This window comes from Berghia stephanieae, chromosome 5 (assembly GCF_034508935.2).
Source record: "Berghia stephanieae isolate SIO BIC M18660-M18661 chromosome 5, UCSD_Bste_1.3, whole genome shotgun sequence".
NCBI classification, from domain to species: Eukaryota; Metazoa; Mollusca; class Gastropoda; order Nudibranchia; family Aeolidiidae; genus Berghia; species Berghia stephanieae.
Genome location: NC_088364.1, coordinates 67,148,435 through 67,162,962, shown reverse-complemented (window position 1 = coordinate 67,162,962; position 14,528 = coordinate 67,148,435). Strand labels below are relative to the sequence as shown.

Sequence of the window (14,528 nt, the reverse complement as noted above, 5' to 3'; positions counted from 1 at the left end):
ACATAAGCAAAGGGAGAGTTTCCATCGTAGATGCAGTAATGATTTTTTTTTCCTAGTTCCCTCTGTCCACCCGGCAGAGAGTGGCATTGGTCATCGATTCAAGAAAGAAGAGGCGTACTTCAATACTTCTGTTATCTTAACTGTGTGGCTACGTGGTATTGTGGTATGATGTTCACCCTTCAGATTGGAGGGTACAGGGTTTGAGTCCTGCTCTGAGAAGTGCAAAGTTGAGTTCTTTGAAAAAGGCTCCTAACTCATATTCTCTCACCATACTCAGGTGTAAAATGAGTACCTGGACATTAACAGTGTTGTCTCCCACAAAAACAAAATGTAATGTTGCCTAACAGACAGCATGTCGTCCCGTTGGCAAGGGACCTTTGTAAAGTGCTTTGAGCATGTTTGATGAATATTGCTCTATATAAATGCTCAAGACTTTGACTATCTTGAATTTAAAAAAAAAATTTTTGTCTTTATTGTTTACAGTCAATTTTATTTTCATATTTGTTTAAGAAGTACAAGGATGGGAATTTTACAGGCTTTCCACATTTGCAAAATTTTATTTCAGTGGGGTGCGAGGAATTTTTTGTTTATTCATTTATATTTTCTCATTGTTGCCATTTGATATCCTCTCAGTCTGAATAACCACTCTGTGGCATGACTCTAATAACACATTCGCAATATGGTATGGGCCGCATACTTTTTGATGATTTTTTTTTTACGAAGTTAGTCCCCTTCCCTGGAAGTAGCTCATTGGTCATAACTGTGCAAGCATGTGTACTACCGAATGTTGCTTTCATATTCTTTGCATATCTTTTTAAAAAATCTATTTACTATTTAAATAAACATTTCTTCCTTCAGGGTGATTCAAATGCAAGTGGTGGCCAATTGACTCTATCAGAAAAGAAACTTGCACAAGGACAGAAAGTGGGTATATTATTTGGTTGATTATAATTATCGGTGGGGGTCCCGTAGAGCACTCACATCTCACGCAAAGGGACCAAGATTGATCCCTGGTGCAGTTGAGATTTTTTTTTATCTGACACTCCCCCCCCCCCCCCCCCCCCCCTCCCCCGTTCATCCAGCAGTGATTGAGTAGTTGATTCTGCTACTAGATCTGACAGAAAGTACTTTGCGATAAACTAGCATCCTATTCAAATGGTAGCAATCAATTGCTATTGTTGAACCCGGATAAACTCTGGCTCCGTGGCCCAAATGGCTCTGAAGGACAACAATTGTTGGATTTGATTTTTTAAGAAATTGACGATTGGCAGGTCTGCCAACTTCCCAGATTTTGTCAGGAAATTCCTGATATCTATTGTTAATTTTTCTAATAACCAGCCAATTTCCTGATTTTGATTGTATTTTATCATTTCAACATCATCATCATCTTCACCACTATCATCATCATCAGCAACATTAGCCTCATCATCATTGTTGTCATCGTTGTCGTTATTATCATGATCACACTAAGCTTAATATCATTAATAAGTAAAATTATTTATTTTATGGGAGGAGGAACTCGTTTTCAACATTGGGCCCTATGGGACAATCTCCCCAGGGCTATTTGTGAAGCTCCAAGTGTAGTTGCTTTTAGATAAAAATTAGAATTTAATATTTTTACAAAAACATGCTTTATAGTCTCTATCTTTGTGGGACATGTGTTTGATTATTAATGTCTTTTCCTTTAAGAAATAATGAGAGCATGTCAATTTTTGTACACAATGTTTTATTTTTTATTTTTTAAAAACTTTTGTCATACTTTTTATTGTGAAACCCTCAGTGAATGACCAAGCTATTGTTATGCCAATATAAATACTATGTATGTCTATTTGGTTTGTTTATTTTCGTTACAGCTTACTGTTCTGCAAGGAGACCTAGTGAAAGTAAATGTCGATGCCATTGTCCATCCTACAAATTCCAATTATTCATTTGGAGGAGAAGTTGGTGAGTATTTTTAGCTGCAGTATAATACATAGTATGAATATGATGATATAATCGGAGATGAAGGGTCTGAAGAATCCCATGGTCAGTCAAGACATCGGACATCTGAATTTTGGAAGGAATAAACTTTAACTTGAGCTTTTATATTGCGCAAAATCCACTAAACTTGTTCAAATCGCTTTACAAAGGATCCCTGACCAACACGCAACATGTAGAATGAGACATGATGCCTGTTAGGCGATAATACAATATTTTTTTTCCGACAGAGATAACGCTGTTAATGAACAGGTACTCATTTGACACCTGAGTATGGTGAGAGAAGGTGAGTAAAGAGCTATTTCCAAGGACTCGACTATGTACTGAGCAAGGTTCGAACCCAGGACCTTCCAATCTGAAAGCGAGTGTCATACCAGAAGACCACATAGCCACGAGATTAGACCTTATAGACTGCCAATTCATCTCAACCATCAAGTAACTGAAGGGGCAACACTTAAAGACATGATTCAGATGAAAAGCTTTGCATGATGGGTGCGTGTGGGGGTAAGCTTAGCTGAAGAAAGCCAAGAAATAGACACAGTTTAAAACCAGAAAGGTATTCCAGCTATTTTGTCCAATAAGGATCCACTTTAAAGAAAAAAAAAAAGAATCTGATCATTGGTATTGTGAAAGGGAAATGAGTGATTGTTTTTTCTGAATCATCTGTCATCTTTTTTCAAACTTTAAGATAAACATTAAAGAAAGTTTTTGTACATGATTTTTTCACGCACTTTTGGTTATCAAAAAGAAGTCATCTAAATGTTTTTAGTACTTTCCAATTTCGCACACAATGATTATGAACATTGTTTATTGTTACAGAGTCCATAGATGCCAGGTTCAGAATTTTTTGTTTTTTAAATTTGGGCAAACTCTGAAAGTGTTTATTACTTATTGTCTATCTAAATCAAACATGATGTATAAACTTTATCACTGTTTGTTTTATTACAGGCGCTGCCATTCAGAGAGCTGGAGGCAGAGAATTCCAACAAGAAGTAGACAAACTATTGAAAGAATCTGGCTCCATGGCCCAGGCCGGAGGTACGTTGATTCTAATTAAACAGGATGCGGTCTATTTGGTTTATCCTTTTAGAAATGCCCTCCTTCCCTTAAATTTCCCACATTGTTGATCACTATCATCGTTGCTTATCATGCTTTAGGCCAAACAAAAATAGGATTACATCTCTGACTGTTCAGGAGCAGCATTACCAGTTCAGCCCCCTGTTTGTCCCCTGATGTCTTTAATACTGTGTGGAGTATCTGTATATTTTTAAAAACTTGTTTGAATTTATCCTTGTTCTATAAATATCCTTTCAGCATTCTATATTTAGCGGTCAACTGACCTTAGCTACATTATTATTATTTTTATTATTATCATTATCATTGTCATTAATTTTATCATCATCATCATCATCATCATCATCATTATTATTATTATTATTATTATTATTATTATTATTATTATTATTATTATTATAATTATCATCATCATCATCATCATTGTTTTTTAAAATCATTATTTCCTTTTCATAGCGGCCATCTGTCCAGGTCACAAATTCCCAGCCAAATTTGTCATCCACGTCAACAGTCCAAATTGGTCTGATAAAAATGCTCAAATGAACCTGGACAAAGCTGTGAAGAATGTACTCAAGTTGGCAGATGACAAGAATTTGAAGACTGTAGCCCTTCCCTCTATCAGCAGTGGAAAGTATGTGGGATTTAGTCAGTATTTTGATACTTTTGTGCAGCTTTTTGGTCTTGTGGTATGACACTCTCCTTCAGATTGGAAGGTCCGGGGTTCAAGTTGGGCTTTGTGCGGCACATAGTTGAGTTCTTGGAAAAGGCTCTTTACTAACATTGTCTTACCCAACAGGTGTGAAATGAGTACCTATCCTTTAACAGAGATGCCGCTGTTTAGAAAAAAAAATTCTGATATTGCTGTTGGCTAGGGCTGTGAGTACATTTAGTGGATTTTGCGTTAGACTAAGGAAAAGTAGCAATTTATTGAATTGTCTAAATTTTAAAAATCAAATTTCTGCAACTCTGTTTGCAATCTTTTAAAGTTATATTGAAATGTCTCAAATAAAAATTATAATAATAATAATTAACAGCACTTATTAATATTTTTTGTTATAGCACTTTACCCCTTCTTAACGGGAGTTTTAAGTTAAGTTTAAAGAGATGAGGATGACTTGAGAAATGCTGATAGGGAATTCCAACATTACGTATTGTCTTTAACTGACCATTTTCTTCTATACTTTTCACTCTTATATTTTAAAGATTATTTATTAAAATATCTCGTTACCTGATTGCAGTTCAATGTAACTTTAAGATAATATTTTTTTTTCACTGTGCTTTGCCCGACTGCCATGAATCGTTCTTCATCTTAAAGCTGAAATGTTGAAAGAAATTAGTATTCCAGAGAAGTATTCACCTCCTGTCTAATTCTAGACAGTGTATATTGATTTTGAAACTTATTATATTTAACGCAGTAGTCTCCAACGTTGATTGTCTTATCAGTATGTCTGCCATTTAGAATTACCTCTCCTGAATTGTATCAGACAAAAATCCTTATTTTCAAACTATTTTCTCTCCATGAAATTGCACACAATCGCATTCACTTTTCTTTTTTGATCGGCTTCCTGTTTGCATTTTGATATGACGAGATGTAAAACATGGTGCAAAAAGAACGATTCATTTCTTTTCCTAATCCTGAAGATTTTGAATAAACAGATCACGTTAAGTTAAGTGTATTGAAGAAATTAAACAAAAGATAACTGGATGAATTATGAACAATTTTGTTATAAAAATGATTCTCATATATGGTGAAAATTTGCATTAAAATCTCTCGATTTATATGAGAAGAAAAGTTATCCCAAACAGGTTTGAATAGTTTTGTGTGCTTTATCTTTAGTGTTGGTAATTATGACTTAATATGTCTTTTATTGCAACCTTTTAAAATAAGGTTTTTAAAAACAAAGCTGGAGTTTTGAAAATATTGTTGGAGGCTACTGAGTTGAATTTTACATAGAATATGTGAGGCCAGGTATGCACGACGATATCAATTTACAAAGAAATGTTTCTCCTTACAGTGCTGGTTTCCCCAAGCAGACGGCTGCCCAGATAATCCTCGCAGCAATCCGGGATTACTTCAGCTCTGCCAAGTCTTCATCCTTGAAACATGTTTTCTTCGTGCTGTATGATCTGGAGAGCGTTGGTGTTTATACTACAGAGTTAGCCCGGTTGGATGGATAAATGAATAGGTTTTAATTCTACACAACTTGACAGTTTTCAAATTGTAAAAATAATTTGCCTACTGTATGCCTACTGTACAATGTTCTTCTGGATTGTTCACAAAATATAAAATTTCTTTCCTGTGGAGATAGAAGACAATTGAGATAGGATAAACTTTTCCTCAGTTCTGGACATTTCTAAATGTAATGTCCCGCATAATCGGAAACAAGCTTTTTTTTTTTAAGTTTATTTTATTTTGTTTTTACAAAGATGCAGTTTATCATTATAAGTTTACTTTTATTGTTTGTGAATTAGCTAAATTTGGAAAAATACACTTGAATTTATAAGCATCATATTGTATATATTATTTTCATTAAAATCTGGCTTAGAAGGGGTGATCCAAATAACTTTTTAAAAAGTAGATTTTAAGCATGTGGTAAAAAATGAAAGTGGATCTCTTTCATTGTTTTTTAAAATATTTTTGTTGTTGTTTTGTTTTTTTTTTAAATTACAGGCAAATTTGTTTCGTAATTTTATATTTTGATAATGTTGGTATCTTTCAACTTGTGGAACTTACTCAGAATGTGTTTCTTTGTCATTGTTTGGTCGCCAGGTGGAAATGAAGTTTTGTATGTTTGAAAGATCAAAGTGTCATTCCCCAAAATATTCATATATTCATCTTCATTCATTCATTCATTCTATTTTTGTTTATTAAGATAATGTTCATGAACGTTTATTTTGTGGTAATGTTTTGATTTGAATTGTATATTTAAGTTTATTTAAATGGGAGAGTTTCTCATGTGGGCTGTGCTTTTAATAAAAAACAACAACTGATGTTTATTATTTCTGTTATTGCTGTTGGGTTTAAGTTGATGCGAGTGATGTCGATATCGTTGAATATGTGGATATCCTATTTTTTAAATCTCAATTGATATGCCAAATGATGTGTATATGTTGTTTTAATTCTGGTGAATGAGTTAATCAGGAGTGCAGACTTTTTTAAAACGAAGAACGTCAAAAAAACAACCTCTCCCCCCCCCTTTCCCCACAATAATCAAGATATATATGTACCAAAATAATTATATATATATAGAAATTCAGTCTTTATATTTTGAGAATTGGTGATCAAATTATTGAAAATGTAGTGAGAGGTTAATTAAACAGTTCATTATGTCAATTGTTAGTTAATTAAACGTATTCAAATAATGTAAAGTACTTTTTCTTCAACACTAAAATCTAAGGTTCATAAGGGGTAAAATATACTTGACATAATAAAATAGTATCCAATTATTGTTGATTCAATGTATCACTGATTGTCATATAGGTCTTTTACAATTTAGACTTTGATATTAAATCATTTAAAATAAAGGAAATGCTGGCATTTCTAATATTATATATATATTTGTCTTGCTTATACGACCAGATGTTCTTTATTATTTTATTTTTTAATAATCATTCTAATGATTGTGGTCTGTCCCATTTGACTAGACTCAAAACTTTCGATCCACAGTGCATTTTTCATGTAGTAAAATACACAACATCAATATATTCAACATCTCTTTCACGGTTCCCATGAACGATTCCAATATAATCCTTCAAAGTGGTTCGTTTTGTTTTCAATGCCAAGCATTTTAAGTTATATCTCATTATTTCATTATTTTATCATTACATAGATACCCATCAATGCTTCAATTCTTTGATTATAAAATCATTGCCAGTTTGGGCATGCAGTGGACCTTGGTGCAAGCAAAGTGGGCTAAATTGAGTCTCAGTGGGTGCCCTTTACTTTCAAGGGCTTGTTGATTTTAAAATTTAGTTTCTATTAGCTGATGAGTAAAAGTACAAATAAATAATAGGATTTTGAATGTAGTTATTGAACGTGAGGTTTTGAATCTGTAGTCTACTGTCACTAAGCAAAAGTTATGGTAAACTTTTGAGTGTGTTCCTCTTAGTGGGGACCTGTGCTTGTGTCAGAATGAGGCACTGATGGTGTGCCTTGGAATCTACATCTGTTCTCTATTAGAACAAATTTTTAAGTATAATTCTAGAACATTTTACCATCCCATTTTCTTCCTTTTTACTGTGGCTGATATGACCTAAATGTGTTGCAAGCGCCGTAAAACCCTTAAAAACAAATGTGCATAACTTATCGTTAAACAAATCAAAACGGTTCATGATTAGCTAGTTTTACTGACAACCATCTATCATCCATCCATCAACTTTATTACTATCCATAGAGCATGTAATGTTGATGCAGGTGCTCTCATAATATTTTCAAACAAGTTTGTATTTGTTATGCAAGCATAAGCAGGACAGGTTTCTTTATTATTGTTATTATTAATATTATTATTATTTGAAATAATGTCGATCATAGGCAGCAGTTTTCATTCATTATCAATTTTCTCATCTTTACATCCTCTTATCATTTTTCATTTAATTCAATCTCCTTGATTCGAAATCTTAATATTCTGTCACAATGTAGAAAACGAGGGTGATTGCAATATTACTTAGGTAAATAAACAAATGATAAAAATGTGATTTATTTATATTTGAGTGTGATGATACAGTCCCATCCTATTGTACCACCTCAAAACGTATTGTATACTACAGATACATGTGCCATCTTTAATAAATGCCCTGTATAAATAAGAGACATCGGTTGAAGGGAAACTCCTTGCTACTATTGCTACTCTTACTCTTACTCTTACCAACATGGTTTACCACCTTATCATGCTGGTGTCATGTCAAAGTTTATTATTATGTACTTGCATTCACCATTGACCTTTCATTAATTTTATTATAGATAATTACAACTATTGCATAGAATGGCTTTAATTTTCCTTAACTCCACTAATGTTGACTTGTAAAGAATGATCATTATTGATCCATTTCATCGTTATATTTGCCACACTTCATGAAATATCATTTTGTCATTTTGAGATGACGCACATGAAATACGATATTTCATTTCGTTTAGAATCACAATTGATATTTTACGCTTATTAATAATAACATCTGTTGAAAATAAAAATGATTTTAAGATTTAGTATTTGCATTTTTGTGCAACGAAAACTAGTTTTAAAAGTTTTCCTGTTGAGAAATTTACTATATGGCTTCATGTGTTTGGCTGAAAAATGGAAGATTATTATTCTTATTTTAATGATTTGGTTTGCAACTGTGTGATATCCAGTCTTCTTTATTGTGATTTTTCTAGATGGTCATGGTGTAATAATATTTAATTTTATTTAAATGTGTTATTTTTCATTCAGTGAATTTTATTTCATTTTAAAAGATCATGGTGTTTATAACTTTATTCATCATCAAGACTATCCCTTTCACTTTCATTTATTTTCCATTCTTTCCTTTGTTTTTTGTTTTTTTTTATTGTTGCGCTATGTAACATAATTTTAATTTAATAAAGCTTTTTACAAACTTATAAGACTGTTGTTTTGTATTGTTCATATTGATGTCTTTGGTCAAGCAGGAAGACATGGTGGCGATGTGGTTTGTGGTATGAAACTTGCCTTCAGGTCGGAAGGTCCTGGGTTAGAGTCTCACTCTGAGCGGTATATAGTTGAGTCCTTGGAAAAGGCTCTTTTTCACATTCTCTCATTCTGGGTGGGGTTCCTGACCTCCCACAGTGGTCAGGGAAGTACATACTGTTTCTTCTATCCCCTTATTATATCTGTTTTCCAACATGCTTTCCTGGGTGGGTTCCTGGCCTCCCATAGTGGGCAGGGAGGTACATACTGTTTCTTCTATCCTCTTATTATATCTGTTTTCCAACATGCTTTCTGTCTTTGGATTGGAATGAGATTGCTTGGTTTTGTCCTGGCCCTGGCCGGATCCCTGACTGGGAGGGAAACAGTCAAATGCAGTTATTGTTTTGGGAGATTATATTTTTTTCCTTGTAAATCATCTCTGTTATGCACTATTATATTTGTTATTTTGAATGTATAACGTAAGCATTTGAGTGTATTCCTCTTTGTTGGATTTTGTGCTTGTGTCCGGATGAGACTTATAGGTGATCTCAAACAAAGTATGTACATTAGTGGTATGCTCTTGGAATCTACATCTGATCCCTATTTGTTCCCAGTTCCCCTATGTCTTACTTTCTCTTGGGTGCTTTAATTGTAATTCTAGAACTTTTTACTATCCCATTTTCTTCCTTTTTACTGGCGCTGATATGACCTAAATGTGTTGCAAGCGCAGTAAAACCCTTAAAAACAAAAAAAAAACAAACCAACATTCTGTCATTGTACTCATGTGTAAAATGAGCACCTGGTCAGTAGCAGCAATGGCTCTGAAAAAAAATTGTACTATCGCCTAACAGGTTTCATGTCTCGTCCTACATGTTCAGTGTTGCTGTTGGCTATGGATCCCTTGTAAAGCGATTTGAGCATGCACAGTGCATATTGCGCTATATTAAAAAAACAAAACAACTCAAGCTCACGTGTTCTCCCGTGATGGGTGGAGACGCGAGTTGTGCTGTGCCTTCTACCCCCCCCCCCCCCTACATCTGTTTTCCCTTTCCATGTTGCTCTCGTCTTTTTTTCTGGATTGAGATTGTTCAGTTATTTTCTTGTCTTGGAGAGGGAAGCAATCGAATGTATATCTAGTACCCTTTTTTGTGTGTGTGAGCGAGATAGTATTTTTTTTCCCCTTTTAAATCATCTCTCTGTTGTAATAATGTGGTTTTTAGTTTTTAATTTATTGTACTGTGTAAACATTTCAGTACATCCTATATAACTCAAAGCGGGATACTTTGCTTGTGGTCGGATGAGACTTTTTAGGTAATGTCAAGATAGGCACAATGGTGAAATATGTCATGGAATCCTCTGTCCCCTAATTGAACCGGTCCCATTTTTCTTCTTCTTTTTTTTTTTTGGGCGCAGACGTGCAGTCCATTTGGTGATTTGTTTGATTACCCTTGCTCTAAAGCAGAGCTGCCTACTCGGAGCTTCAAATATTCGTGGTTTCCAAGGGAAAAAATGTCACTTTAAATAGCTTTAGAAATAAATAATTTGTCCTCAGCACGGTATAAAAATGATCCAATATAGAATATGATTCAAAGAAACTAAACGTTCCTTTTCAACAAGATTTAATATATTGAGACAAAGAGGTGTATGCAATTCTGTAACTGGAGCCCGGTAAGTCTGTCTAAAGTGAATCTAGATATCTAGATATCTTTAAAACAAAACAAATCATCTATCTGGAGCACAGGGCGTCCACCGCGGATCTTCATTTAGGATTGTCTCTGGCTACCGTCTCTCTCTCTCTCTCTCTCTGCTCCCTATTACGTAGATTTTTATACATTTTCAATTTCTATACCGTTTGACTTGCTTTTTCTTGAATGCTTTAAACTCCAGATGTACCCCGTTCAACACTATCATCTTCTTTTTTACTGGCGCTGAAATTATCTCAAAGTGTCGCAAACGCATAAACCTCAAAGATCATAAACATTAATAATAATAATACAAGGACACCTACACAGGTACAGGTGTCTTTGTAATAATAATAATAATAATAATAATAATAATAATAATAATAATAATAATAATAATAATAATGATAATAATAATAATAATAATAATAATAATAATAATAATAATACAATAATAATAACAATAATAATAATAATAATAATAATAATAATAATAATAATAAATAATAATAATAATAACAACAATAATAAAAACAATAATAATAATAATAATAATAATAATAATAATAATAATAATAATAATAATAATAATAACAATAATAATAATATAATAATAATAATAATAATAATAATAATAATAATAATGTTGATGATGACATCGTGATGATAATTATTGTCTTGATGGGATCCAGGCAGCGTGAACTTTTTGGATCCAGGCTATGGCTTCTTACACACACACACACAACACACACGCACATACACAATGTCAGTTCACTTCACCACAATTAATTCCTTACCTTGCTACAACAACATTCCTTAACATTATACATACACAAGGACTAGACTTGTAAATCGCCTTGAGCGCGTTTAGTAGATATGAGTTATGAAACAGCTCCTTTTTAGTTGTTTTTTTAGACATGACGCCTGTAAGATTTTATTTATAAAGAGCAAACAATGAAATAATTAACGTGTTTACTAGACTTAACAGGCTAGAATAGCCGTCTAATGTATGCATAACGCTATTGATTTAGTTCAATCTCTCTTTACACAGTAAGAGTAGGATTTTACAATTTGTTCTCATGCACATCTGGCCATTGTGTCACTATTGCAAATCACACACTTTTGGCCTGTGTGTTGTTTGTTGTTCAATGAGGTAAACAATAAAATACATGAGACAGAATTGTTTATTGTAAGCAAAAAAAAAATTAATAAATTTAAAAAATAAAAGAGAGAGAGAGAGAGAGAGAGAGAGAGAGAGAGAGAGAGAGAGAGAGAGAGAGAGAGAGAGAGAGAGAAGATTATTATTATCATCATCATCATCAAGTGGTGTTGTTGATTAGGGACTCTGTTCTGTATGAATTGTGCTTCTGACAAAAACCAGATTTTCCTTCATTTCAAGGAATGAAAATAAAACATGTATATATCACTGAGCAGTTTTCTTCAGACATCACGCTGCTACTTTCAGACCAAACAGCGATTCACTTGGGAAATTAAAGTTTTAAAACACTGAATTTCTTCAGGTTGGGCTGATCACAATTCCTCAAAGCAACAGTGAGTGTGAAAAATCTTTTAGTCAGATTAGAAAAAATATAACAGACTTTAGGGACTCCACAAGCACAAATTGATATGAAAGCAGACCTGCTTATAACCAAGCCAAGTCCAACAGCTCTCCCTGATTTTGGGTCTCTGAAAAGTTGGTAGCTATAAAATAGTCAAAAATGATAGTATGTAATAGGTACTCATTTTACACCTGGATACATTGAGAGAATATGAGTAAAGAGCCTTTAGCAGGGACTCACCAATGTCACGCTAAGAATGGGACTCAAACCCTGGAACTTCCAGTCTGAATGCGAGTGTTATGTGTCATACCACTTGATCACTGTAACTAATGGTTGGCAGCTATACTATTTCCCCCACAGCCAAGGGCTCCAACCAGGGCCAGGAAAAAACAAATAACTCACTCCAAGACAAAGACAAAAAGCTACTTGGTAAAGGAAAACAGATATAAGGGCACAGCAAAAATGAATTCTCTGCCCACTAGTGCTGGGATTACCCGCCCAAATAATTACCCGGGTAATACCCGGGTAGTGGCCTGATTACCCGGGTACCCGCGGGTACCCGTGGCAGGAGTGACTTTTGTCCCCAAAATTTTTTTTGTGGGGGGGGGGGGGGGGGGTTATTTTTTAATTTTTTTTATTAATTTTTTATTTATTACAACAAATGAAGCGAAAATGAAGTAAGAAACAATTATAATTAACTACAATGAAAAAATAATAAATAATAAATAAAATAAAAGTACCTGAGATTCCTTTAAAAGATAAGAACTAATATAATATAGTCTTAACCTATTGGTTCCAAAATTGAATCAAATGTGTGTTAACAAATAAAACAAAAAAATCATTGTAATTGAAAAATAAAGTAGGAAAATCTTTTGAAAAAATGTCATGTAAATTTAAATATGTAAATAAAATTGTATTATTTCCAATTTTTGTTCAAAAATATTAAAACCGCCAAAAATGATCACTCTCAGTTCGGTTTCCATTTGTTGAAGCGGGTACCCGTTACCCGCCCCTTTTACCCGAGTACCCGGTTTAACTTTATTACCCGCGGGTACTCGCGGGTACCCGCCCAGCCCTACTGCCCACCATGGATGGTGAAAAGACCCAGCCCTCGAGACATTCTCATTCTGAATCAAAGACAGAAAACCATAATAATATAGAAATAAATAAACAACAGATACAGGTTATAGAAAGATGAGTAACACCACTGCCCTGATGAATGCTACATATGCTACTGAAGAAAATATTTCTGGAAAACTAAATAAAGCATTGTGAAGCACATAAGATCATGATAAAACCATGAAAATGCACTATTTAAATGTTCCTTTTTTATTTATCTATGCATATTTTCTTCATAAATAAGGATCCAAAAATAGAAATATATAATATATATATATATATATATATATATATATATATATATATATATATATATATATATATATATATAATGATTATGCCGACTGAGGAAGTGTAAAAAACACAGAAACGAGTCGTCTCGGCAAAAAAATGTGAGTGAAAATTTACATTATATATTAGCTCTAACCACCATTATCGAGCACTTTCGTACCTACAAGTACCCACCAACACTCATAAATATAATATATATATATATATATATATATATATATATATATATATATATATATAAGTATAAGTGAGTACAAACAAAATAAAAGTAAAAACTTACGTTCACTAAAGTTTACTTCCACAAATTGTAAAACTTTGATATTACAGTCCATTCCGGATAATCACAACTCGGTTAATTGCAACTTTCGGTTAATCGCATCATTTCCCAAGAAACGGAATTAATTCTATATAAAAGTCACTGGTTAATTGCAACAAACTTCAGTTAATTGCAACAAATTTTCGCCCTCAAAAATTGTAAATTCAAGAAATCAATCTAACAAAATATCATGATTAAATTTCATCATGGAAGAAATCGTGATAAGTTGAAAAATCGAGAGTGAGCGGGAATTAATGCTACAGTATTGTGTCAACACTTTATTAGAGAGACAAAAGAGGGGATTTGCAGTATGGGTTTGTGATGTAATCTGTGGCTATTAGATAGGAGGCGAGGGGGCTGGGCATAGTCTTTACAACAGGTAGACAATGACAGTTGTAAAGAGAGACTGAGCAATATCCTTTGTTTTTGGATTGACAATTGTGCATTGTGATCAATGAGTTTGGTAAGAACTCTATTGTCTCTCATCACGGCTGAACTATTTGACTCTTACAAATGTTAAGAACAAAAGAGTGAAAGTGAATCCAATCTGAATAAGACGTCGACTTGCATCAAAGCTGCTTTTGCTTGACAAATCTATACAGGGTTGTCATATGTTCTTTTTTTATTCAATCATATTGCCCAGTCTGTGGTGGACTAAGAACAATGTTCACAACAACTGGTTTGTGTTTACCACTAATGTGTAAAATGTTGCAATAGTAGACACTGGACACTCAGCTTCGGTTAATTGCAATGGTTAATCACATTTTCACTGATCCCAAGGTGTTGCGATTATCCGGAGTGAACTGTATTAGTATTCACTCCTTTGAATTTTGATTTAGAAGTCAAGGTTTATCATTTAATTATACATAAA

General features: G+C 33.4%; 1 protein-coding gene across 2 annotated transcripts in view; it reads left to right on the top strand.

The window, feature by feature from the left end:
- The window catches only part of LOC144973468 (core histone macro-H2A.1-like), a 592,749-nt gene that overhangs the window by 4,280 nt on the left and 573,941 nt on the right, over positions 1-14,528 (top strand). Inside the window, exons 4-8 of one of the 2 annotated variants that reach the window (XR_013645547.1) lie at positions 859-924; positions 1,854-1,944; positions 2,926-3,015; positions 3,508-3,682; positions 5,067-7,787. Coding sequence is in view for 1 of the 2 variants with exons in the window: in XM_078915942.1 (XP_078772068.1) it covers positions 859-924; positions 1,854-1,944; positions 2,926-3,015; positions 3,508-3,682; positions 5,067-5,229 (585 nt within the window). In the remaining variant the exon portion in view is untranslated. Of the gene's footprint in view, positions 1-858; positions 925-1,853; positions 1,945-2,925; positions 3,016-3,507; positions 3,683-5,066; positions 8,645-14,528 lie in introns of those variants that run through there. The other variant, XM_078915942.1, reaches the window with a different exon arrangement.